The sequence below is a fragment of the Bos javanicus genome, chromosome 16, assembly GCF_032452875.1.
Source record: "Bos javanicus breed banteng chromosome 16, ARS-OSU_banteng_1.0, whole genome shotgun sequence".
Classification (NCBI taxonomy): domain Eukaryota; kingdom Metazoa; phylum Chordata; class Mammalia; order Artiodactyla; family Bovidae; genus Bos; species Bos javanicus.
Genome location: NC_083883.1, coordinates 4,028,495 through 4,053,975, shown reverse-complemented (window position 1 = coordinate 4,053,975; position 25,481 = coordinate 4,028,495). Strand labels below are relative to the sequence as shown.

At 40.8% G+C, this 25,481-nt stretch overlaps 1 protein-coding gene across 1 annotated transcript; it reads left to right on the top strand.

The window, feature by feature from the left end:
- The first annotated feature begins 1,677 nt into the window (after positions 1-1,677).
- ELK4 (ETS transcription factor ELK4) lies at positions 1,678-20,248 on the top strand. Its single transcript, XM_061382006.1, has 5 exons — positions 1,678-1,768; positions 7,950-8,165; positions 9,254-10,129; positions 10,822-10,938; positions 12,304-20,248. Exons 2-5 carry the CDS (start codon positions 7,959-7,961, stop codon positions 12,400-12,402), a joined length of 1,299 nt encoding a protein of 432 aa, XP_061237990.1. The 5' UTR covers positions 1,678-1,768; positions 7,950-7,958; the 3' UTR covers positions 12,403-20,248.
- Positions 20,249-25,481: the final 5,233 nt, after the last annotated feature.

Genomic DNA, 25,481 nt, shown 5'->3' with positions numbered 1-25,481 from the left:
TTTCACTTCACCACTGTTTTTTAACCTTCTCCCATGTAGGTCATTCCAGAGTATTTGAGTTCCCTGAGAGGATCACGTTTCACTGAGTTCAATTAATTTTACCAGGAGGAATTCCCTGGCAGTCCAGTAGTTGGGACTCCTGCTTTCACTGCCGTGGCCAGCGTTCAATCCCTGGTTGGGGAGCTAAGATCCTGCAAGCTTCTCTGTGCCGCCACAGAGAAATCAACTGTGGAGTTGAGGAGGCAAACATAAATGACCTCAGGACTTCCCTGGTGCTCCAGGGGCTGAAACTCCATACTCTCAATGCCGGGGGCCAGGATGCATCCTGGTCAGGGAACTAGATCCCACAGGCCGCAACTGAAGATTCTGTGTGCTAAGACCTGGCACAGCCCAGTAAATGCATTTTTTTTAAATGGCATCATCATTTATTATTTTATCTTCTCAGGAGTGCTGTACACGATCTTCATCTTATATGAGGGGGACTGAAGTTCAGAGAGGTGAAGGGACGCAAAGCTAGTAACTGGACACTGGACTGGCTTGTTGTTGGCTTCCTGTTAAGTGGGATACACAGTATATTTCTTGGAGGTTTTGTTCAGCAGTCTCTATACACCTTCCGCCTCTATACTGTTCAAGTAGTTGTATCAAGTGTGACCTGGTTCCTTAAGAATTCTATTTAATGAGCAAAGAGTCGGACACGACTGAGCAACTGAACCGAACTGATGGGCTAGACACTCGGCGAGGTGATTATACTTGGGTTCTCTCCATTTTACATATGATGAAATTGTTTCGGGAGGTAAAGAAAGTTCTTAAAGATTGGCGAGCTCGTGAGAGGCAGAGCCACGGCTGGATTCCAGGTCTCTGACTCCAACGCCAGAAGGAGCTTTCCCCTCTTGACCAGTGTTTCCCTTTGTCAGCCCCGGGGCTAGAGGGCCACAAGGCTGACTGAACGTATATCAGCTGTTCACAGCGCCCTGGGGCCTGGCACTTCCACGAGACAGCTGTGGCGGTTCCGACCTCTCTGTCCACCCTGCCAAGAAGGCAGGACGGGCGGCCTGGAGGGGAAAAGCCCTCACACTCAAGCTTCGCGACGACACACGCGGCCCCCTGGAAGCCACTCAGTGAGCGCCACCCCTTCCCTCGGGCGGGGCAGACACCGAGGCCCTCCGAAGTCCTGACCCAAGCGGCAGCTCTGGCGTGCGGGCTTGGACCGCGCGCCTCAGGGAGCAGAAACCGCTAGCGGTCCGGCGGAGAGAGCAACGCGGGGAAGCCCAGGTGGCGGCTTCCCTCACGCCCGCACCCCTCACCCGGCACCCCGCGGACGCAGTCGGCGGCGGCCGGCAGCGCCCCTCAGCGGCCGGCCGCGCCCTTCCCGCCTCCGGAAGTGACGCGCAGCTGCTTCGGCGTCCGGGAGGGGCCCCCGACGCAGCCGTGGGGGGCTCGAGAGAGGCGGCGGCCGCGGAGCGACTGGCAGGCTCAGCCGCGGCGAGGAACGCCCAGAGCGCGCGCGCCCGGCGGGTAGCGGCCCTGACGACCCGCGCCGCCGCCGCGTGCGGGGGCGGGGAGGGCGGGGCGCGACGAGCCGCGGCGGCGGCGGCGGGAGATGCGGGCGGCTGCGGGCACCCGGCGGGCTCGGCTCGGCCGCCGGCGCCTTCTCCGGCTCCGCCGCGAGGGTCGCAGCGGCTGCCGCGCCGTCCTCGAGTTCCCGGCGTGAGGAGAGGAGCGTCTTGTTGGAGGCGGAGACCCGGAGGGAGCCCCGCGCGTGGCCTCGGTGAGCGTCCGCGTCTGGGTCCCGCGGTCGCCGCCCCCGCCGGCGGGGCGCCGGGGCGGGGGGCTGGCCGCACCTCAGGAAGCGGGCGCGGGGCCGCGGCGCGCTCCCGAGGGGCCCGGCCCGGCCCGCTGGCGGGCCGGTGGGCGCGGGACAGACCCGCCTTGCTCCCTTCGCCCCTTATTTGGTCCCGCGAGGCCCCTGGGGCCAAAGGTGGCAGTGTTTTTTTATTCTTTTCTTTTTTCGCCGGGGGGGCGGAGGGGAGGGCCCGAGGGGAGCGTCTCTGGCTTTCTGTAGTGACAGGAAGTTGGAAAGTGAAAGCGCAGCGAGTCAGTGCTCACCCGGGCCCGGACTTTGATCTCCCCGGGGGCACGCGGTCTTCCGCGTTTCTTCCTCTCCCCACGCTCATAACTCATCCGGCGTCGACTTTCAGTTCTTTTTCTACTTCTTTCCAGCCAACCCTCTCCCCTCGTTACTTTCCGGTTAGTACACAGCTGCCGCGAGGCTTCTTTCTTGGGAAAACCAGTTGGAAACATCTTTTGGGGGCTGAATGTTAACTGACCTGGGCAGGCAACAGGGGACCTTGTTGACCGAGGTAGTCAAGAGATACAAGGTTGGCTCCCACCCCCCGCCCCCCAGGCTATTGGTATTTGAAGTTTAGGGCTTTTAAAGAAAAAGACTTCAGAGTTTCATCCCTCATCAGAACGGTTCACCCATCTCTTTGGTTGGTGTATAAGATCCTTCTTCCTCTCCTTTTGCCTTCTTCCACTCACCGTCCCACTGCGTGGAAAACTTGGTACTTCAGTATTTAAGACTGTCAGTGGTATTTTCTTTAAAACCTATTGTGATTCAGTTTTCCCCGTCAGTAACTCTCCCCACTTTGATTTTATTTAAACGTTAAAACTGCCTAAGTGGAATCCATTTAGGGAAATGTTTTAAAGTTTTTATTGTAATAGTACACTTTTAGTATTCTGTTGGTATAGAGTACTGAATAGTTAGATACACCAGGTTACTTTTTGACAGATACAAAGATTTTAACTCAAACTTCGCCTTAATGCCTTTTATAATTTGTTTCTGTTTTACTTAAGTAGCACTCTGAATTTGGAGACATTTATTTTTTGGGTCTTAGCTACTGTTTCTGAAAAATAGTTGGGCCATGGGTCACCACAGCAACTGGGCTGTGTGTATGATAAACATGTTTAGGGTGGAAAAGGTTTCGTTTAGTAGAGACTTCCTTTCCCTAATGAGTTACTTCCAATATGCTCCTTCTTTCCTTTTAGCACAGGGATTAATCTACTGTCTTTTAAGTATGAGTTAGTTAGTGTTAGTCGCTCAGTCGTGTCAGACTCTTTGCATGGACTGTGGCCCACCAAGCTCCTCTGCCCATGAAATTCTCCAGGCAAGAACACTGGAGTGGGTTGCCATTTCCTTCTCCATTTTAAGTGTTAGAATCAATTATGTTTTCCATATATAACCCCTCAAAAATCAGATTCCTTCATTTGGATCAGTTAAGTATTTCTCTTCCTCATTATACTACTTCTAAAAAACTCTTTAAAACTGAAATTTTGGGGAAAACTGTAGTTGTGAAAACATTGAGGTTTTCATGAAAAGGTTTTCAAGAAAAAGGATTTGGGTTTCTTTTGATAAGAATAAGAATAAATGTATTAAATATTTGTGTCTCTTTATTTCACCTTTGTAATTTTAAGTAACTTCCGACTGTTTTTACTTTAATCCCCTTTCACAGCTGAAGAAATCGTTTAATTTCATATCAATGGCACACTTTTAGGAACTCAAATGAAGAGGTTCAGCTTATGTGCCCAGTGGTTCACCGCCTTTTCAATCAAAGAATAAACATATCAAAGTTGAATGAGTAAAATATTCCTTTAAAGTACCTGCTGAGGATGTCCATTTTACGTCTTCGTTAGTTTTTCCCAATAGAAGAAAAATTTTTTCCAGTACTTCAGTCCAAAACCACAGTGCCCATTTTCTTTCACAATAATTTTCTATCCTAGACATACTGTCAAGTACTACAGAAGCTTCAGCGTTTTCCACACAGTTAGGTTCTGCCGTGCAGTATCCAACAGCTCCACCAGGATTTGGCTCAGTCCACAGTTGAGTTCAGTTCAGTCGCTCAGTCGTGTCTAACTCTTTGCAACCCCATGGACTGCAGCATGCCAGGCTTCCCTGTCCATCACCAACTCCCGAACTTACTCAAGCTCAATCCACACTCTCCCCTAATAACCGAAGGGAGAGGTGGAAATTAAACCCGCACCACCTTGGGAACACTTCCCATTTGCTCAGGATGACTCTTGTGTGATTGTTGCGGAAATATTCACTGTTATTTCTGTCGTTTTGTACGTATTGCTTAGCCATTATAAACCTGTAGGGCTCAAGCATTATCTGCAAGATAGGCATAAAACTCTAGGATTTGGTTTGGGGAATTTTTCCAAAAACAAAGGAAATTATAGGCACCAAACCTGTAATAGTCTTGATATTCCAGTTCTCTGCTTGTCTGTCCTTTGCCTCCTCCCCTCCTCCTAGCTTTGGCATCGTCACCATCATCGTCTCTCTCACACATACACTGCTGTAAGCATTCTTAACATGAAGATGGTGTCTGGAAATGTAAAGACTTGGGTTCTTTGGTTAAGCTGAAATTTACTAGGGAATAGTTGTAACAGATTTAGACTAACAAATTGTTTAAGTGGGAAATATATATAGTTTAAAAGTAACTTACCATGACAGTCACCATTAGAAGAAAAGCCTCTCTGGTAAATTAAGAGAAATGACAGGGGACCCCTCCCCCCCAACTATACTTGATGGATATAGTATAAAACCACTGTTTTAATCCAGCTTAAGTGAGGCTCTAGAAAGCTGTTTTCTAGTGAACATGGTTATTTAGCATTAAAGTAGCACTTCATATTTGTACATTGTTGTCAGTTATTATCTAACAATGTAATACAATGTAATACTTCTTTATAATCCTAGGTAATGTGAATGCTCTTATCCATCTAGGAAAGTGGTTTCCCTTGGGGACAGAGTACATGACTGTGATGAAAGAGACTTGGATTCATGGCCTCAGTTTCTCTGTTAACTCCCTAACTTTGGGAGGCATCTCCCTTTTTGTATTCTTAATTATTTTCTCATCTCTACTTTTGGACGACAGTATCTCTGTATAACCAGCTTCAAATTTATGACAATAATAGGAGGACATTTTGAATGTCTCAGAAAAATTACTGAGATATCTTACGATATAGTTGCTCATCTCTGGCCTTTTTGAAAGCAGACATCGTTGACTTAAGGATCCCGTCCTTTGTGAGTTGTGCATTGTTAGTGTTAGGTTTCTCAGGCCTAACTTTCGTGTTGTTTGGAGTGTTTGTTTTTAACGTTTTTATTGAGATATATTTCACATAGAGTAAAATTCGCTTGAAGTGTACAGTTCAGTGGTTTTAGTATATTCCCAGAGTTGTATCGCCACTACCACAATCTAAATTTAGAATGTTTTCATCACCCCATTAACAGTCACTCCCCTTTTCTTTTCCACACCCATCCCCCATTCCCAGCCCTAAGCAACCACCAGTCTGCTTTTTTTTTGCCTATGCAGATTAATGGCTGGTTTCTCTCCCTTAGCCTAATGTTTTCAAGGTTCATCCATTGAACTAGCCCATATCAGTACTTCATTCATTTTTCTGGCTAATATTCCGCTATGGGGTTATATGGAGGCTTTCCTGATAGCTCAGTTGGTAAAGAATTCGCCTGCAATGCAGGAGACCCTGGTTCAACTCCTGGGTTGGGAAGATGTGCTAGAGAAGGGACAGGCTACCCAGTGCAGTATTCTTGGGCTTCTCTTGTGGCTCAGCTGGTAAAGAATCTCCCTGCAATGTGGGAGACCTGGGTTCGATCCCTGGGTTGGGAAGATCCCCTGGAGAAGGGAAAGGCTATGTTTTGCTTGTCTGCTCATCAGTTGATGGACATCTGGGTAGTTTATACTTTTTTGGATATTATGAATACCACTCTGAACGTTCCTGCATATAAATGTCTGTGTGGACATATATTTTCATTTCTCTGGGACATATACCTAGGAGTGTAATTACTGGGTCATATGCTAACTCTGGGGAACTGCTGCAACTGTTTTCCAAAGTGGCTGTACCAGTTTACATTCCCATTGGCAATGTATGAGGGTTTCACTTTTCTCCACGTTTTAGCCAATACTTATCATCTGTCTTTTTTGTTTGGCTGCACTGGGTCTTCCTTGCTGTGTCTTCCTTGCTGGGTCTTCTCTCTAGCTGTGGTGTGTGGGCTTCTCATTGCGGTGGCTTCTCTTGTTGTGGGGCATGGGCTCAGTGTTGTGATGCACAGCTAGTTACTCTGAGGCATGTGGAGTCTTCGGGGATCGAACCCACGTCCCCTCCATTGGCAGGCAGATTCCTAGCCACCAGGGAGGACCATCACCTACCTGCCTTTTATTCCCCTAATAACTAGTCACATCTTTTCATGTGCTTAGTGGCTACCTGTATTACTTTTTGGAGAAATGTCTTTTCAAATCCTTTGCTTATTTTCAATTTTTTTAAATTGTAAGAACTCTTTATATTTTTTTGATGAAGGAGCCTTATTATTTGAAAATGCTTTCTTTCATTCCAAGGATTGTCTTCTCATTTGATGGTATTGTTTACAGCACAAAAGTTTTAATTTTTGCTGTTGTCCAATTTATCTGTTTTTATAGTATTTTAACAGAATTGATTTGACTTAGTTTCTGTTCTGATCCAGTGAGATCTAATTCACAGACTGAAAACAGGAATGTTTTGTGTATGTGTGTGTATGTGTAAAGTTCCCTTATAGACGTTTTAGGATGTGCTTATGTATATTTGGCCAGAGTTTCCACCCTAAGATTTCTTTCTTAGAAACAAGATGTTTTAAAGTTTTTGTGAGGAAAATAACTTTGAGAGAACATTTCCCTGCCGCTCCATTGCCTAAACCAGTGGTTATTAACTGAGATGATACTGTCCCTCAGAATGTTTGGCAATGTGTGTAGACATTTTAATTGCCAAATTGGGCAGGAGATGTTAGTGGCATCTGGTTGGTAGAGGCCAGGGATGTTAAACTGCAATGCCAAAACAGCCTCCCAGAACAAAAGAATTATCTGGAGAACAAAAGAATTATCTGGCCCAAAATATCAATAGTGCTGAATTTAAGAAAGACTGGCCTAAACAGGAAGATCTTAAAACTTGAGATATTGAAAGGTTTTTCAGTTCAAATCTTGATAATCAAATAAAGGTTGCTAATCAAATAAAAGGATCTGTGTATAGGTGGACTTCCTGTGGACAGAATGGTGGCAGAACTTGTAAATCAGGGAACATTCTGCTGAGTTTTCAGTGCTGTCAACTTATACGAAAATTACATTTATTATAATGGAAACTATTCCCCCTATCTCTGGGCCACCCTGAGACACACAGAACATCCTGGCATATAAATCAACCAGGCTAGTATAGATAGATGCTGAAATGGCGGTCACCTCAGAGAATATGGAGAAGGAAATGGCACCCCACTCCAGTACTCCTGCCTCGAAAATCCCATGGACAGAGGAGCCTGGTAGGCTACAGTCCAAGGGGTCGCAGAGAGTCGGACACGACTGAGCGACTTCACTTCAGAGAATATGACGATGAGTTGTTTTTTTAATATTTATTTATTTAGCTGCACCAGGTTTGAGTTGTGACATGCAGATTCTTAGTTGGGGCATGTGTGCCCAAGTTCTCTGACCACAGACCAGCCCAGCCCCCCTGCATTGGGAATATGGAGTCTTAGCCCCGGGGCCCCCAGAAGTCCCGACAGTGAGTTTTTAAGATAAAATTTAGTAACAGTGATACTGCACTGGTTGGCATTCATCAGTCTGCTCCTGTAATTTATGATATTAGCTTTATCTCATAGCAAGACTTTTCTTAAGCAGTATTGCATGTTTAAGAGTTTGGGTCTGTATTCAGATTGCCTGGGTTTAAATCTCAGCTCCACCATTTACTTGTGTGAGCTTAGACAAGTTACTTAACTCTGTAATGAATCAGTTTTTTCACATATAAAATGAGGCTGCAGTAGTATCTGTCTTAAGGATTCTTGTGGGATGAAATGAACAATTAATAGTCTAATGCATTTAAAGTGCTTAAAACAGTATGTGATACAGTGTTGCCTCTTTCAGCTCATTGCTATGGACAGTGCTATCACCCTGTGGCAGTTCCTCCTTCAGCTCCTAAAGGAGCCTCAGAACGACCACATGATCTGCTGGACCTCTAATAATGGGGAGTTCAAGCTTTTGCAGGCAGAAGAGGTGGCTCGTCTCTGGGGCATTCGAAAGAACAAGCCTAATATGAATTATGACAAACTCAGCCGAGCCCTCAGATACTACTATGTGAAGGTAATACACGTCCACCTCGAAACAAAAATTGTTCCTTCTCTTCTGTTGAGGTTAGACATACTAATGTTGTGGTTTGTTCAGTTATTAAAGTAACTTTTTAATTGAGGTGTAATTGACATATTGCTTTTGAGTGTACAGCATAATGATGCAATATTTGTACGCATTGTGAAATGATCACTGTTTTGGTTTTAACTCAATTTATTTTACAGCTTCAGCAGCTTGGAATTAGAATAAAAGATGTAAATGTTCTAAGTGTATTTCTGCAAATTCATATTCAGTACCGGACTCCTATGCACATATTTTATTCCTAATTGCAGTTGTCTTTAAATAAAAAATGATTATAGAGTTAGAATAAGGAAAAGGAAATTTGAAATTCTTCAGCATAGATAAATACTCTTGTTTATATCATCAGATCAGATCAGTCGCTCATTTACTTTAAAAATTATCTCATACTGTTTTTTTAGATGTACTTAATTTTTACTGTTTAGTTTAACTCAGAACACAATACCTTAAAGAATAACTGTTAATACCTAGATTTGATTTCTTAGTTAAAATTTTTTTGTAATTTCTAATTATTTTGAATACATTCTTGGGCACGGAAGTAAAATAAAATGCTCAAATGAGGAGAATTAGAGTGAGAAGCTGGGATCTTAATTTCTTTCACCTTTGAGTGTTGATATTATCAGCTTTCCTGTGTGGATAGATGAGGTAAGAAACAGCTCGAGTTTCTGAAGGAAGTAGGAACCTTAGAAGTAATGTTCTAAATTCCTTTTGCTTCCTGAGGATATGAGTGTTTTTGTACCTTTGGAGTTAAGCAATTAAAATCTTTCAGCTTTTATGCAACATATTAGTTCAGTTGTTAATAAGACATTTAAATGTTTTTAACTTGTACTCCATAATGGTTGGAACTGTGTTTGGTATGGCTGGATAAATTTAGGTGATTTTGAAGTTTTCAACTAAACTACCTATCAAATAGAAAACCCCATTCAGTCAGCTTTCTCATGATCTTTGAGGGGGTGGAGTAAAGTTTTAACAAATGCTTAAGAAAAGTTTAAGAAAGTCTGAGTGCTTATTTTATTTATCTACAGAATATCATTAAAAAAGTGAATGGTCAGAAGTTTGTGTACAAGTTTGTCTCATACCCAGAGATTTTGAACATGGACCCAATGACAGTGGGCAGGGTTGAGGGGGAGTGTGAAGCTTTAAGCCTCAGTGAGCTCAGCAGCAGCAGTTCCAAAGATGTGGAGAATGGCGGGAAAGAGAAGCCACCACAGCCTGGTGCCAAGACCTCGAGCCGCAATGACTACATACACTCCGGCTTATATTCTTCTTTTACTCTCAACTCTTTGAACTCCTCCAATAGGAAGCTTTTCAAATCTATAAAGGTTGAGAATCTGGCTGAGAAATTGGCAGAGAAAAAGTCTCCTCAGGAGCCAACTCCATCTGTTATCAAATTTGTAACAACACCTTCTAAAAAGCCACCAGTTGAATCTCCTGCTGCCTCCATTTCAGCTGGCCCGGGTATTTCTCCATCTTCAGAAGAAACTATCCAAGCGTTGGAGACTTTGGCTTCCCCCAGACTGCCTTCCTTGGAAGCACCAACTTCTGCATCAGGAGTGACTGCCCCTTTTACCACCACACCTCCTGTTTCGTCCGAGTCCCCTCTGCAGGAGCCTCCTAGAACTCCTTCACCACCGCTGAGTTCCAACCCAGACATGGACACGGACATGGAATCAGTGGCTTCTCAGCCAATGCAGCTTCCAGAGAACTTGTCCCTGGAGCCTAAAGACCAGGATTTAGCTTTGCTAGAAAAGGACAAAACAAATAATTCATCGAGGTCCAAGAAGCCCAAAGGGTTAGAGCTGGCACCAACTCTTGTGATCACGGGCAGTGATCCAAGCCCACTGGGAATATTAAGCCCATCTCTCCCTACAGCTTCTCTTACGCCAGCGCTTTTTTCACAGGTAACATTCTCTTTCCTTTTAGTGCCACCATTTATCTTGTTTTTTCTCATCTTTTAAAACAAATCCAGAATTTATAACCTCAGTTCTCATTCTTCTACATAGTAGTTTTGCTTTAGAGAGTTTATATGTGACCCTGTGAAAGTAACCTAATTTTTCCACTTTGTCCTAAAGAAAATAAGTATATTCTATCTCTCTCTCTCTCTCTGGTGGAGGCGGGGGGTGGTCTTATAAAACAACAGTGACAATCTCACGTTAGAAAATAACAGATCCTGCGGACCTTAATAAACATGGTGTGATGTTGAATAACAAGTTTTACAGTTAGCTAACATTAGCTATTTCTTAACTTTTTCGTCTCATAGAACATTTAAACACATACCTACTCATTGTTAAGGGGAAAGCATAGTTGTGACTCAGTTACCCATTATTTTTCCATACTTGAATTCAGATTGGTTTTATTTTTCTATTTGACAAAGATTGTACGAGAAACAGTTTAGAAAATACTTTGACCTTTTTCTTTTCTGGGTTGTAAAAGTAATTTCCGACTGTTTCCTGAGGATAAGATTTCAGACTTGGAGATATTTGGAATGGAGAATAGGACAATATTTGGGTTCAGGGCTAATTGTGTATTATTACAAGGATAAAACATAATCCTGATAAGCCATTTAGTTATATTTTTGGCTTGTATATTGCAGACACCCATCTTACTGACTCCAAGCCCCTTGCTCTCCAGTATCCACTTTTGGAGTACTCTCAGCCCTGTTGCTCCCCTGAGTCCAGCCAGACTACAAGGTGCTAACACACTTTTTCAGGTAAGTTACACAGAAGCTTGTCTTTTGTAACTGGGGTATGGTAAATGAACAGAGAGGCAAAAAGGCAAAACTTCTATTTAAAAAGTGTTCCTTAGATTTACTTTTGAATTTCTAAGTGTTAGTTTTCTGGCCCACACATAACTCAGATAAATATTCACAGCAGAGTTTCCTTTTCATTGTTTACTATTCCATACATTTGAATTAGACTAAGAATTGTTCAATACTGTAGTAGATTTTGAGCTCATCCAGTTTTTTAAATCATTTTAATGCTGGACATCCTCTTTTCTAAAAAAGTGTGTGTGTGTGTGTATGTATATATATTTGGGGGCATTCTCTGCACATAGATTTCCCCTTTTAACCGAGGATTTTTTTTTTTAATAGAAAAACTCTTGAGAATAGTATTATCAAATTATCAAATTATCAAAACTCCCATTTTCCTGTCACTCAGAACTGATACTCATCAGCATTTTAAATATGCATGTATATATTTTAAAAATGAATATTGCATTACCTCTTAACGAAAATCTTATTAAGAAAGATCTCATAGCTGTAAACCATTATTTTGCCTAAACTATCTAGACTTTATAACTTGGTCAGCTTTCTTATATTGATTCATTCACTTATTCCAGGGTGACTCCCTGGGAGATTTTCTTAGATTTTGTAATTTAAATTTTCATTTGTTCTTTTGAAAATGAAATGGTAAGGGGTGGGGAAAGAAAAAAAATTGTTTAAATCTTTCTACTAATGCAATTACTTTTGCAGAAGCTTCTAAATTGCTGAATAGAAAGAGTATGGAAAATTTTCCATATTTTCCTTTTACATTTTTGTTTGCCTCTCACAAAGAGATAATTGATTTATATAGAGAAAGCCATAGTGCTCATGTAGCTTCAGCCTGGAATCTCCATACAGATTTGGTCTCAGAATACATGATGGGGAGTGCTTTTTTAGGATGAGCACACTGCAGCTGTTTGCAGCAGGTATGAGATGGGCATCTCCTCCTGGACCTCTTTTTGACAGTCTGTGATTTGCTATATGACTGAATTATAGTCTACAGTGTGCCTGCTATCATTTACTGAACTTTCATTCGAAGTCAGGTGTGAACCTGTGTACTTTAGCATCTAAGGAAAAGTATAGATTTGTTCTTTACATTCCATCAAGGTAGGCTGGAGAGTGTTAATATGTAAGACAAACATTTTTTTTACAGTTTTTGTGACATCATATTGTTCCATGATAAACAGTCAGTGCCTTTGTCCTGTGAGCCACTGCAGGTGCTGCTGTGTTCTGCCTTAGGGAATGTAACAGGGACAGAAAGTGAAGTTTAGGATTGCATAATAGGATGATAATGTGTTTTATTTTCTTTCTCAGTTTCCTTCTGTGCTGAACAGTCATGGGCCGTTCACTCTGTCTGGCCTGGATGGACCTTCTACCCCTGGCCCATTTTCCCCAGATCTACAGAAAACATAACCTATGCACTTGTGGAAGGAGAGAATCAAGGCATAAGGAAAGAGAAAGACATTCAACACGATTACATTTAAAGTGAGGGATTGATACTTCACAATGCTGATAATAGACTGTTATGATTTCTGCCGTTCCCCATTAAAATGCTTTTTAGGATTCCCTTTGAATAGGACTCAAGGTAGACTGTATATAAAAATGCCTTAATTGGAGTCCAAACTCCACCTTCCTCTTTCTTTCTTTTTAAAAAATATTTTGAACCTTGTGTTAAGGAAATTTTTAATGGGGTTTAGCAGCAAGCTATGCTTTGCAAGAGAATTAAGAACAAAGTTATTCCTCTTGCCTTATTGGGACCCTTTGGCAGTTGTGCTTTGAGCATATTATATAAAGAAATACTAGTTAAATGAAATTAACCTTATCTTTAGGACTTACATGTGCTCTGTTGAATGCTAAAAGTGAGTTGTGCATAAGCAGTGGAGGAAAAAGAATCATTCCTATTCACACGAAATAAGATTGGAGCAGGACTATTGGGGATATTCTGTTTTGCTGTGAAGTATAATCTATGTAAGCAACTCCACAAACAGTTACCTTATTTACATTTATTCAGGGTGGTTCCCTTAGCCCTATGTATGATCTTGCCTGAATCTGAACAGAGCATGGAGCTAGTTTATTCCCACATAAGATTTTTAAACCTGGGGCTTAAGGCAGTATTTGGAACAAACAGTGAGAATATGGGGCCTCATATCTGGCACAGAAATGTCATCTGCTGGTATGATTCCACACCCATGGAATACTTATGGTAAATGATGGCTTTTAGGGGGATGAACCTGGGATTTGAGAGTCTGAGGCATCTCTAAATCAAGGATTCAATTGAAAAAACTTGAAACATGTAGGCGTTTCCCAGTTAGAAGATACCCATTGTGAAGGACCTTTTTTTCTGTTCGTTTTATCCCATTTCGTACTATTTATTTATCTTTTAAATTTAAAGTTGTTGGAGGTTATGATAGTTTTAATTAGGAAGATGAAATGCAAAGTGAACTCTTTAAATCTGTAGTGAAGTAAAAATACACTTGTTTTTTTTTTTTTTTTTTTTTTTAATTAGGAAGTAGCAAAGCTCATCTGGAAGTGCTCATACATAGGGACTGGATTATTCATATTAGTAGTGAAAAATGTAGGCCTTCATCTCTGCCAGATTTGTGAAATGTTAGCATATAATCATCACTGCCAGGTACAGACAGATTTGTTGACCCCCTAAGCTGATTTGATGCCAACATCACAGTGGAGTCTTTTGAAAAATTTGGCTTTAAAGTCCAGGATTAGATGATACGCTGCAGCCACCCCTCCGCCATCACCCCTGCCCATTAAACTACTCTTTTAAGCCTAGAAATAGTTCCTATAATTGAACAACTTGAACTAAATGGTATACGAAAGTAGTAAAGGACTTGAGGGCTCAAAGTGACACTGCTATAAACCAGCATCTCCCAGTTGTATATGTTTGCTTGAAATTTGTTTTATACAGGATAGAGAAACTCTGGTATAAGATGCCTGTGCTAGTTCATTAGTAGCAGAAGGATGGTCTTCAGGGAGCTGCCTTTATATTTGTAGTGTTGGAGACCTGTTACTGTTTAATTGGTGGTTATCAGCTGAAAAGTTCTGTTCCTGAGATGTGCAATAGTAGTGTTGAAAGGTACTGTTCAATAGTGATGGGGAACAGACATACTGGATTTTTTCTCCCACATTGAATCATGTAGTTTGCATGCTTTTTTGAAATCAGACTGCTCAGCAGCGCTTTGGACTAGTTTTATTAGGTTAATTCACATTTTATACATTAGATAAGTAAATATTGATGGCTTGATTTAACTAGTCTTTAAAATTTTGAAAGCACAAAAAGTATTTTATTTTGAATCAAAGGAGAAAAGCCATTGGTTTGTTTTCACAGATAGTATCTTTGATAACGAACTGTTTCAGTAAAAGGGTGCCTGGGAACCAACAGCACTATTAAAACTCAGTCAAAGCAACTTCCTAGGAACCAGTTTTAGTGAGTCCTCTGCCTGTAAACCTCTCCTGGAAGTCTCTGAGAGGTGTGGGCCTTACGAGGTTGATGATGATCTGCTTTTTCTTTGAGATAACTATTTAGGGGAAGCTGGTGTGTGTGTGTGTATGTGTTCATGTTTTTAAGTGAAATAAAACTGCAACCATAGTGAAGTGTATGAGGCAGGCTGTTCTATTTGTAAACTACCTCCTTCCTGGGAAAGTCTGATTTTGAAACATCCACAGAGTTCTTCTTAGCATCAAAAGGTGACATACCACTTCAGATCAGTATTCACTGGAGAGGCTTATATTTGGTAGCTGTAGCTGGTATCCATCACTAGTCACTTTGCCAGGATGAATGCTGGTAGGCAGAAGTAGCCCAGGTTAAAATAGGAGAGCAGGTTTAGTGAACTTTTGCAGCTTCTGCTGTGATTAGCTTAGCTTTTCATTTGCTCTGGCCGGTATCTAAATCAGTTGTGTACTGGAAGGTGTTTAACTACCAGGCTGTCTGAAGGGGAAAAGGCCTTAAATTGTAGCATTTGCTGAGTCCATTCTGTGGTGTAAGTGACTCCCCTGTGGCTGACTTCAGGCCACCACCTTGGAGCTGAGAAGGGATGCCCACAGGGGGCTCAGGTCCACACACTCAGCCAGTGAACCACTGCATTTATTCTGCCCTTGGGTGGATTGTCACCTAATTTCTAAAATAATTTTTTCCTTTTGGTTTGTCATAGTGCTTTTGTGATGTAGTACTCTTCATGGCCATTTTTGTATTCAAACAAAGGTGGAAACTTCCATTGATTTTTGAAAAAATTTATACATGATGGAAGAATCCAAAAACCCTCAAAAGATCAACCTTAAGCTTCTTAGAGTTAAAAGTTAAAATATAGGTTTAATTTTTCTGTATTTTGGTGGCTAAAATACAGGTAATGTGACTTTTTCTTTAGATTTTGATGGGGAAAATAAGCCCATGAGCCTATATAGTAAAATGGAACTGGATTTTTTTTTTTTTTTTACACTGGATTTTTTTTTTTTTTTTACACTCAAAGAATTCCTTGAAGATTTACATACTCTATTAGAGGTCAAAAAAAAAAGAGGGCTAGACTGACTGTTCAATCTATTTTACACGGCATGATTTCTAGTTTTTTCATCCTGTGTGTCATTTAGGTTTGGAGGGACATGTAGGTCAGAGGCTTGGAACTCTGGAGCCGAAACTGCAGGCTGTTGATGTTACACTGTACTGTCCACTCTGATGACAGTATTTCCTGCTGATCTCAGAACTTGTGTTACGATCCTGAAGTTCTCAAAGTCAGTTCTAATGAATTTAGGCCCATTAGAGCCACTCCTTGGCATTTCAGAGAAACATTCTCTAAGCTTTTTGAACACACACCTTGATCAATAAAAGGCTTTGAACACAATCCCCTATTGCAAATTTGTGTGTATGTTTGTTAGGTTACGTACTGCTAAACACAAAAACAGAAATTAAGGATGATATAAAAATAAATCTTGAGTAGAAATTCTGACGTTCTTCCTGCGTCCAGTAGATTGTGTTGTGCACCCTCTGGGGCACACTCTGCTTTAAAGACCCCTGACTCAGCATATTGTTCCTCAGTCTGATCTTGAAAAAAAAAGTTTTGGTTGTGATATATGGGGAAATCCTTTACATATTTGATCTGATTTTTATGTAAAATCTCTAGAAGAGATTAGGAACTTTTCAGCAGAGCTTGTCATCAGCTTTCTGAAATTTGCTCTTTCTTTTTCATACGTTGGTAAATAACCATTACCAAATGTTTTACAGAGCTTCGTGCTTACTGTTTGTTGACAGTGTGGCTGTCTCTTTTCCTTTTCATATTAGGTGACTTTAAAATTTACTGGCCATTCACAAATTTCTTTTGGCCTTATTATTATTATATTTTACCAACACTTTCAGAATTACTTCAAGTTGCTTTGTTTTAAAATACATAACAACTCCATTTTCTTGCTGCATTACTCAGTTTTTATTATTATTATTTTGGTAACATTTTGGTGTCTGAAGAAATACTTTCTTGATGAGCCTGTTCTGTGTATCACTTCATTTACTGTATATATATTTTATTTGCCTATGCCAGAAATGTAGAGTTGTGCTGAGGTACCATTCTTAGCTATGTAAACAAGTATGGTGACAAGTGTAGGTCTCTGTGCAGAAGCCTGGAGTTCTGAGTGAAGGACCGCTTTCCAGTAGGAAAGCTAGACTCCTCACAAAGTTGGTGGTCTGTTATCTGAGGGTGTGATAGGCCGGAATTGAGAAGTTAATTGTTCAATTCATAGTAATGAAGTGGAGGCCAGCCATGATTGTTCCAGCCAGGTACTCTGACCAGAGAATCAGTTGGGTGGAAAGTGTTTTGTTAGTTATCTTCCTGGTTTTGGGTCAGCAGAGTGTTTTGTTACTGTATTTAATGCTGCTTGCATTGCCTGAAACAAGGTGTCTGTTATTCTTCTGTGTCAACAGAACTGTGCTTACTGAGGTTGAAGTTTTAATCTTAGAATCTAGAATTCTTGTGGGTGGTGGTGTATTAAGCAAGAAGAGAAGGCGGTTTGATTTCATTTCTCGTACTTGGTGGAACCTGTTAGAAGGAAAGTCATGTTTTTACCTGTAAATGGAGCAGATCTGAAAAGGTGAGTTGTTGATGTAGTATAAATGTTCCATTTGAAGCTGCCGGTTTCTTCAAGCTCCTTTTCTAGAAGAAAAAAAAAAAAATTGTGATAGATTGACAGCCTGGCAGAAAACAGTGATCTCTAGGGTGCTGTGATCTGCACTTAGCCATTATGAAAATGGAAATGAGAGTGGTTTATCTGAGAGGGGCAAGGGTAGCTCTAAGCTTTCTATAGAAACCAGGAGATTCAGGCAGTTGTTAACATTTTCAGTGATACCTTTAACAAGAAAATTTATGAGGGATACAATCCAGCATAGAAAGTCTCTTGAACTCTAATCTTTTGAGTATAATACACATCAAGAAGTTTTATGAGGCTTAAATTTTTATTTTAAAATATTTAATTGGGAAACCAGAGCATTTTTTTCCAAGTCATTCTGATTGGCTGAGTGCGTGTGTATGTGTACTAATTACTGACTTGAGTATGTGTTTGTATGTATGTGTATAAATAAATCTATGTTTCAGAGGGAACATGGTCATCCTACTCTAGGATGGTTCCTAGGCTATTTTATACTAAAACTTAAGAAAAAAATTGGCTGCACTTTGCAGTTGTCACTTTTTAAAAAATTAATGCCTTGCACATTTCCATTTTTTTAAATGCATAGAATCATAGGCCTTAAAAATTGCTTGTCAACATTTTAGAAATACTGTATAGTGCTACCTGTGATATACTTTAAGCAAAGTCACCATAAACTGTTCTCTTATGTTCATGTATTATTGAGCAAATAAGGATGTTCTTTCTATAAACTTCTACATTTTTGTGTAAAATCCTTGCTATATTGTGTTCTAAGTTTCTCAGAGAGGATGTTTATACAAGATGTAGTATTTCTAAAATACAGCTCTAACCATGACTGAGCTAGTGGTGGAGAGATTCTGGCACTGTAGCCTGTTTATCCTTTTGAACTATACATAGAAAGCATTCACAGAAACCTCAGAGTATCTTGGGCTGCATGTTCTTAGTTTTGCCTTGTTTCCCATCTCATCAGGGCCCATGCTGGTTCTTGTCCCCTCCAAGGATTATGAGCCCTGCGAAGACAAGGCCTGGGATCTTCTGGACAAGTTTGGGGGGTGGGGGTGCCCTGTGGTTGGGCCTGACTTCTAGTTGGTGGAATCGTTCAAGCCTGCCTAGAGTTCAGGGGTGGGAATGCCATGTACTGGTATGACATTCATTACTTGGCACTTTTGGGGCACCATTATTAGCACTGTTTCATTTTTTAATAACTGGAAGCACTTAATGATTATTTTGTTTAATTTCAACTTAAGGATATTGAGGGTCAGGGACGTTAAGGTTTATTGTTTATACTTTCTGGAACTTAAGACTATTTGGATAAGGGATAAATGGATTACCCAGTGAGCCATTCTAGGCCCTGCAAGGTATGCTCTTTTGACTAGGATGCTTTAAAAAATTTACAATCTTTTAATATTGTGCTTTTGTAAAAATGTATGACTTTTAATAATTTGCAGTTGGTGCATTATACTCAACTTTGTGAACTTGCCAACTTTCTTTTCTGTTTAATCATTGTTGCTTATTGTCTATCATGTAGGGGACATAGTTCCTTCTAAGACATTTCATACTTTTTGTTTTTGATGGCAGTATTACCAAGGGTGTTTATGTGTACATTACATTCATTGCTTATGTGATAAAGGAACACCAACATATTGTATGAATTTCCCTGTTCAGTATTAGTGAAATTAAGATACATATATGTGAAATTAACTAAGATGCATATATGTAAAGGCAGAAATGAATACAACTAATTTTTGATTACTTGAGGCCTATTTATTTGGTTTGGCCATTCAGCCTTTTCTAGTCACAATCATAGGTATTTTTTTCACTTTTACCTTCTAGCAGTTTCATTTATCTTTGTGGGTAGAGAAGATTAAATATGAAACTCAGTCCAGTCATTTTGCTACTGATGGGCTTTGGATTGAGGCAAATACAATTTTCGACTAAAACTAGATTTTTAGAATGAAAAAACTTTTCACTAGATAATCAAGTTGACTTTTTAAAAAAGTGTACAATCTTGTGTTTTGAAGAACAAATAATTTTCTATGAGTCCTACTGGGTCTTTAAGTGTGGACATCACTTGAAAATTAAATAATGTTAAACTTTTGATTTTCACCCACTGAATCTGTAAGTCAGAAAGAAAAAGCACGTCTGCTCTGGTGTTAACACACAGAGACGCATCCTTTACATCACGTGTCTCAGCTTGCCTCTGTGGTAATGAGAACTTGTCAGGGTGCTCTCCTCAGACTTTGATTCTTTCAGCTGTGAAGACAGTTACTTCATTGTTTATTTTTCCCCTTGTTTATTCTGTTGAAATCTGTCTCTCATAATATCTAGTACCCTCTACTCTTGTATAAACAGAATACTTACATAAAATGCCAGTGTACACCTACCTACCCAAAAGACTGCATTACTGCTAAAGTGTCATTAATAATTTGTCTTGATTAACTTCAGTGTAACTTACATGAGGGAGACCTTCAAAGTATTAAAACCACATTTCTTTTCTTTTTCCTAAAACAATTCAAGTGACGGTAACTGCCTACACATTTATTAAAATCACATCAATCATTGATGCAACTGGAGAGAGACTGCCACCTCTCTAGCCGAGCAGTCTGACTTACCTGTTGGGAAACTAAGGAGTGTTGTCTTAAGGTGATTAAGATTAGCCAGAGCCTTAGCTCTACGTGTGTGTGGCAGAGAAATTTTACAGAATCTAGGTTGGTGAGGAAGAGCCTGCGCTGACACTTTGAGGGCTTCAAAATATGCTGCTTTTAAGAGGAAAAAGTGTAGTTAATACTCAGTGCATCTCCAGACAGAGTAAGGGATTGCTCTGAAAACTAATCAGGTGATCTTTGTTTTCTATTGCTTCAAGTTTTATACAAAATATTGTTAAATTCTGTAATGATGATATGCATCTTTTTAGAAAGATAATACATTTTAAAAAACTATTTTATGTAAGAACTGACAGAGGAATTTGCTTTGTATAATGGCAAGCTGGCTTTAAGAAAGCACTGTATCAAATTTACTAGTCCAAAATTATATAGATATGTTAATAGATGTATGTGCAACTAGATATGGACAATTGTATTTTTTTAAATAAATATTTTTAATAAAATGACTTTCTGAATTACTTCCCTCCTTTCTCATCTATTGAGGTGGTCTCTATGTATTAAATTTCCATCTGTGCCAAATGTGGATAAGGAAAGTTCAGCTTTTCCAAAGGTTATCATTAAAACCTGGCCTTCAGCTATTTGATATATATCTACATTAAAATATTTAAAGCCTGTGTTGAGATAGGTAGTGAAAAGAGGAAATTGTAAAATGATTGTTGATATAAAAAGGAATTAAAAGAATACTAACTGGCTAGAAAAATTATTTGCCTTGTGAAATCTTTTTATTTTGCTTTTAAATTTTACTCACATTTTTCAGTTCAGTTCAGTTCAGTCACTCAGTCATGTCCGACTCTTTGTGACCCCATGAACCGCAGCACGCCAGGCCTCCCCGTCAATCAATGACTCCTGGAGTCTACCCAAACGCATGTCCATCAAGTCGGTGATGCCATCCAGCCATCTCATCCTCTGTCATCCCCTTCCCCTCCTGCCTTCGATCTTTCCCAGCATCAGGGTCTTTTCAAATGAGTCAGCTCTTCGCATCAGGTGGCCAAAGTATTGGGTCTCAGCTTCAACATCAGTCCTTCCAATGAACACCCAGGACTGATCTCCTTTAGGATGGACTGGTTGGATCTCCTTGCAGTCCAAGGGACTCTCAAGAGTCTTCTCCAACACCACTCAAAAGCATCAATTCTTCGGCACTCAGCTTTCTTTACAGTCCAACTCTCACATCCATACATGACCACTGGAAAAACCATAGCCTTGACTAGATGGACCTTTGTTGGCAAAGTAATGTCTCTGCCTTTTAATATGCTGTATAGGTTGGTCATAACTTTACTTCCAAGGAGCAAGCATTTTTTAATTTCATGGCTGCAATCACTATCTGCAGTGATTTTGGAGCCTCCCCAAATAAAGTCTGCTACTGTTTCCACATCTGTTTGCCATGAAGTGATGGGACCAGGTGCCATGATTTAGTTTTCTGAATGTTGAGCTTTAAGCCAACTTTTTCACTCTCTTTCACTTTCATCAAGAGTGGAAAAGTTCTTAACTTCTTTAGTTCTTCACTTTTCTGCCCTAAGGGTGGTGTCATCTGCATATCTGAGATTATTGATATTTCGCCCAGCAATCTTGACTCCAGCTTGTGCTTCATCCAGCCCAGTGTTTCTCATGATGTACTCTGCATATAAGTTAAATAAGCAGGGTGAAAATATACAGCCTTGATGTACTCCTTTTTCTATTTGGCACCAGTCTGTTGTTCCATGTCCAGTTCTAACTGTTGCTTCCTGACCTGCATACAAATTTCTCAAGAGGCAGGTCATGTGGTCTGGTATTCCCCATCTCTTGAAGAATGTTCCACAGTTCATTGTGATCCACACAGTCAAAGGCTTTGGCATAGTCAATAAAGCAGAAATAGATGTTTTTCTGGAACTCTCTTGCTTTTTCGATGATCCAGCGGATGTTGGCAATTTGATCTCTGGTTCCTCTGCCTTTTCTAAAACCAGCATGAACGTCTGGAAGTTCACGGTTCACGTATTGTTGAAGCCTGGCTTGGAGAATTTTGAACATTACTTTGCTAGCGTGTGAGATGAGTGCAATTGTGTGGTAGTTTGAGCGTTCTTTGGCATTGCCTTTCTTAGGGACTGGAATGAAAACTGATATTTTCCAGTCCTGTGGCCACTGCTGAGTTTTCCAAATTTGCTGACATACTGAGTGCAGCACTTTCACAGCATCATCTTTTATGATTTGAAATAGCTCAACTGGAATTCCATCACCTCCACTAGCTTTGTTCATAGTGATGCTTCCTAAGGCCCACTTGACTTCACATTCCAAGATGTCTGGCTCTAGGTGAGTGATCACACCATCGTGATTATCTGGGTCACGAAGATCTTTTTTGTACAGTTCTGTGTATTCTTGCCACCTCTTCTTAATATCTTCTGCTTCTGTTAGATCCGTACCATTTCTGTCCTTTATTGAGCCCATCTTTGCATGAAATGTTCCCTTGGTATCTCTAATTTTCTTGAAGAGATTTCTAGTCTTTCCCATTCTGTTGTTTTCCTCTATTTCTTTGCAGTGATCGCTGAGGAAGGCTTTCTTATTTCTCCTTGCTATTCTTTGGAACTCTGCATTCAGATGGGTATATCTTTCCTTTTCTCCTTTGCTTTTCACTTCTCTTCTTTTCACAGCTATTTGTAAGGCCTCCTCAGACAGCCATTTTGCTTTTTTGCATTTCTTTTTCTTGGGGATGGTCTTGCTCCCTGTCTCCTGTACAATGTCATGAACCTCCGTCCATAGTTCATTTTTCATAGTTACATTTTAAAGAAGTATTTAAATTTTAATCAGACTTTTTTGTTTTAGTCCTTTGTAAGTAGCAGCTTTTGCTTATTTCCACTCTAGGCACTGTTTCTTCACATAGTTTTTCAAATTAGAAACTAGAGACTTCAGTTCATTTAGCAAATGAAATCAGGCCTTTTTAGAACTGTTCTGATAAACATGGGTGCAGGTGGGGTTAATAGGTGTAAAATCACATTGGAGGTCTGTTTGATGTGTCCAGATGAAAGTCAGAGGAACACACTGCTTCGAGGGCCATGGCAGCCCTGGTGAGACCCCTTCAGACGGTGGGCAGTGTTCCCTCAGCACAGGGGGTGGTACCTACTAGTAAGGCCTGCTGGATTCTCCTAGACCAACGTTCTGGTACCTACAATGGTAGTCCCATGAGGGCAAATAAGTTTGGGAAATTGGGTCTTCACCTCTTGGAGAGTCAGAAAGCCTTTTAGAATACTAAAAGCTCTAAGGAGTCCTTTAGGAAAAAAGCTTGCTTAATCCACCACTTCTAACCTCTCTGACTGCTGACACACCCTCTTTTGAGAGCCATAATGTTGATTTTATAATTACTTTGTATTTCAGAGATGCAATCTAGTGATAAACAAATATCCTAATATTGGGTAATTTTCCAGGTGGGATTATTAGGTAGGAGAGAATCATTAACAGTTGTAAGATTTCATATTGATTGTCAGTACAAAGTACTGCACTTATTGGAATACACCATGTTACCATGAAGGGAGCGCATGAAGTTGACTTCATTTGGAATAATTTTACAGTAAGAGGGCATTATATAATGAAAAATGAAACAGGAACAGTAATTTCTAGCAGCTGTGCAAGGTTAGTGGCAAGCACTGGTGTCAGGGGGGTTCCTGAGACATCAGACTTGATTTCAGGATTCTCATATGTTTTGAATACACCATCATTTGATAGGAAACCCTCTCTAGTCAAGGTCACCTTCGGTATTGCCAAATCCAGTGCCTGGTGTTCAGTCCACGTGGGACCTTGTGGCAGCGCTGGTTACTTCCTCCTCGGGATACTCTTCACATGCCTTCCAGGAAACCACATTCTCTCCTGAACTTCCTCCTGCTTCTGTGGCTTCTCTTATTTGCTCTGCTGGATCCTGTTCTTTTTTTTTTCCCAAACCTCTCCGTGTTACAGAATCCCAGGGCTCAACCTTCAAGCTCTACATTCCTCCCTGGAAGATCTCATTCCGTCCCATGGCTTTAAACAATCCATATATATATATATATGTGACCTATATATATATATAGGTCCTATATATATATATCCTATATATATATTATATATAGCAAATATATATATATAAGATATATATATCCTATATATATATATATTTCACGGTCACCTATATATAGGTGACCGTGAAATTTATACCTTCAGGCTTGACTTTTAAGCTCTAGATTTGATATCTATCAGCATTCTTGACATCCAAGATTGCATCATAAAAGAACTATCCTGAGACAACTGTTGAGCAACCCCCTTGTCTTCAGTGTTAAATGGCGTCATCACATGCCCATTACACAAGTCAAATGCCTTGGGGTTATCCTTGATTCCCACCTTTCTTTCATGCCCCCAACCTGATTTATCAGCATATTTTGAGTTTGACTTTCAAAATACACTTTAACCCAATCACTTTCACCACTTCTGATGCTACCAACATTGTCCAAACCATCACCGCCTGACTTACGTAGTTGACTGCAGCTGTACCGTTTCTGGTGTCCCCAGTTTTATCCTTGTTCCACAGTCTCTTCACACAGCCACCAGAGTATCACATTTAAACACGTAAATCAGATCATGAAACTTGCCTGCCTGGAACTCTCCCAATAACGGTCACGTGACAAAAAAAACCCACATTCCTACCATGGCTTATATGATCTAGCCCCCAACTCCCACCCTGAGTTACTTCCTGCCACTCTTCCGCCTTCCTCACCGCACTCAGCCACACTGGCCTGCTTGCTGGCCCTCAGATTCTTCAAGCGTACTCAGTCTAAGGGTCCAAGGCCTTTGCACACACTGTGTGCCCTGCCTGACAGGATCTTCCCCGGGTGCTTGATCGTGTCTTTCTTTTTGGTTTCTTCATAAATGCCACCTCTTTAAAAAGGCTATCTGGAGCCTCTCTTGACATGCCGTCTTCGCATCCCCCTTTCCTACTTTATTTTTCTCTGTGGCACTCGGTTATCACTCATCCTGCGGCATGTTATTTCTCCGTGTACTGTCTTTGCAAGGCAGGGACTTCTAATTCTTTGCTGTATCTGCACCTAGATCAGTGCCTTAAACCTAGTAGGTGACCAGCAAATCTTTTTAAAATGAATGAATGAATGATCTAAAAGACGTTAGTCACTGTGTCTTTCTTTTGCGAATCTGGTGTACTGATGGGTTCGATTCCAAGTAGCAGAAGGAAATGTAGGAACAGGATAATTCCACAGCACTCTGAAATGTCAAAACCCACCAAAGAAGATCAGGAAGAAAGCCCCGCTTTCTCTGTACCTGATAACGGAAGTGTGGTATAAAAGCCTTCGGTCTCTCTTTATTCTGAGTCTGTGTAAGAGGGAAGAGTGGTTTTCAGTCCCCGCTCTGAGAATTTTACTTCTAAACTATCAGCCACGTGTATGGCTGAGAGAGACCCACGTCAGGAGAGACCCGTCTTCAGGGAGCATTGGATCGTTTGTTTCTGTGTGCGCGCTCAGTCATGTCCAACTCTTTACGACCCTGTCGACTGGAGCCCACCAGGCTCCTCTGTCCATGGACTCTCCAGGCAAGAATACTGAAGTGGGTTGCCATTTTCTCCTCCAGGGGATCTTCCCGACCCAGGGATTGAACTTATGTCTCCTGCGGCTCCTGCGTTGGCAGGAAGATTCTTTACCACCAAGCCACTTGAGAAGCCCCCATTTGCCTTTGAGCGTATATAAA

Coding starts and splice junctions, on each gene's coding strand:
- ELK4 (XM_061382006.1), top strand. CDS start 7,959: ATGGACAGTGCTATCACCCTGTGGCAGTTCCTCCTTCAGCTCCTAAAG. Junction 10,130..10,821: donor CGCCAGCGCTTTTTTCACAG/GTAACATTCTCT, acceptor TGTATATTGCAG/ACACCCATCTTACTGACTCC. Junction 10,939..12,303: donor GTGCTAACACACTTTTTCAG/GTAAGTTACACA, acceptor TTTCTTTCTCAG/TTTCCTTCTGTGCTGAACAG.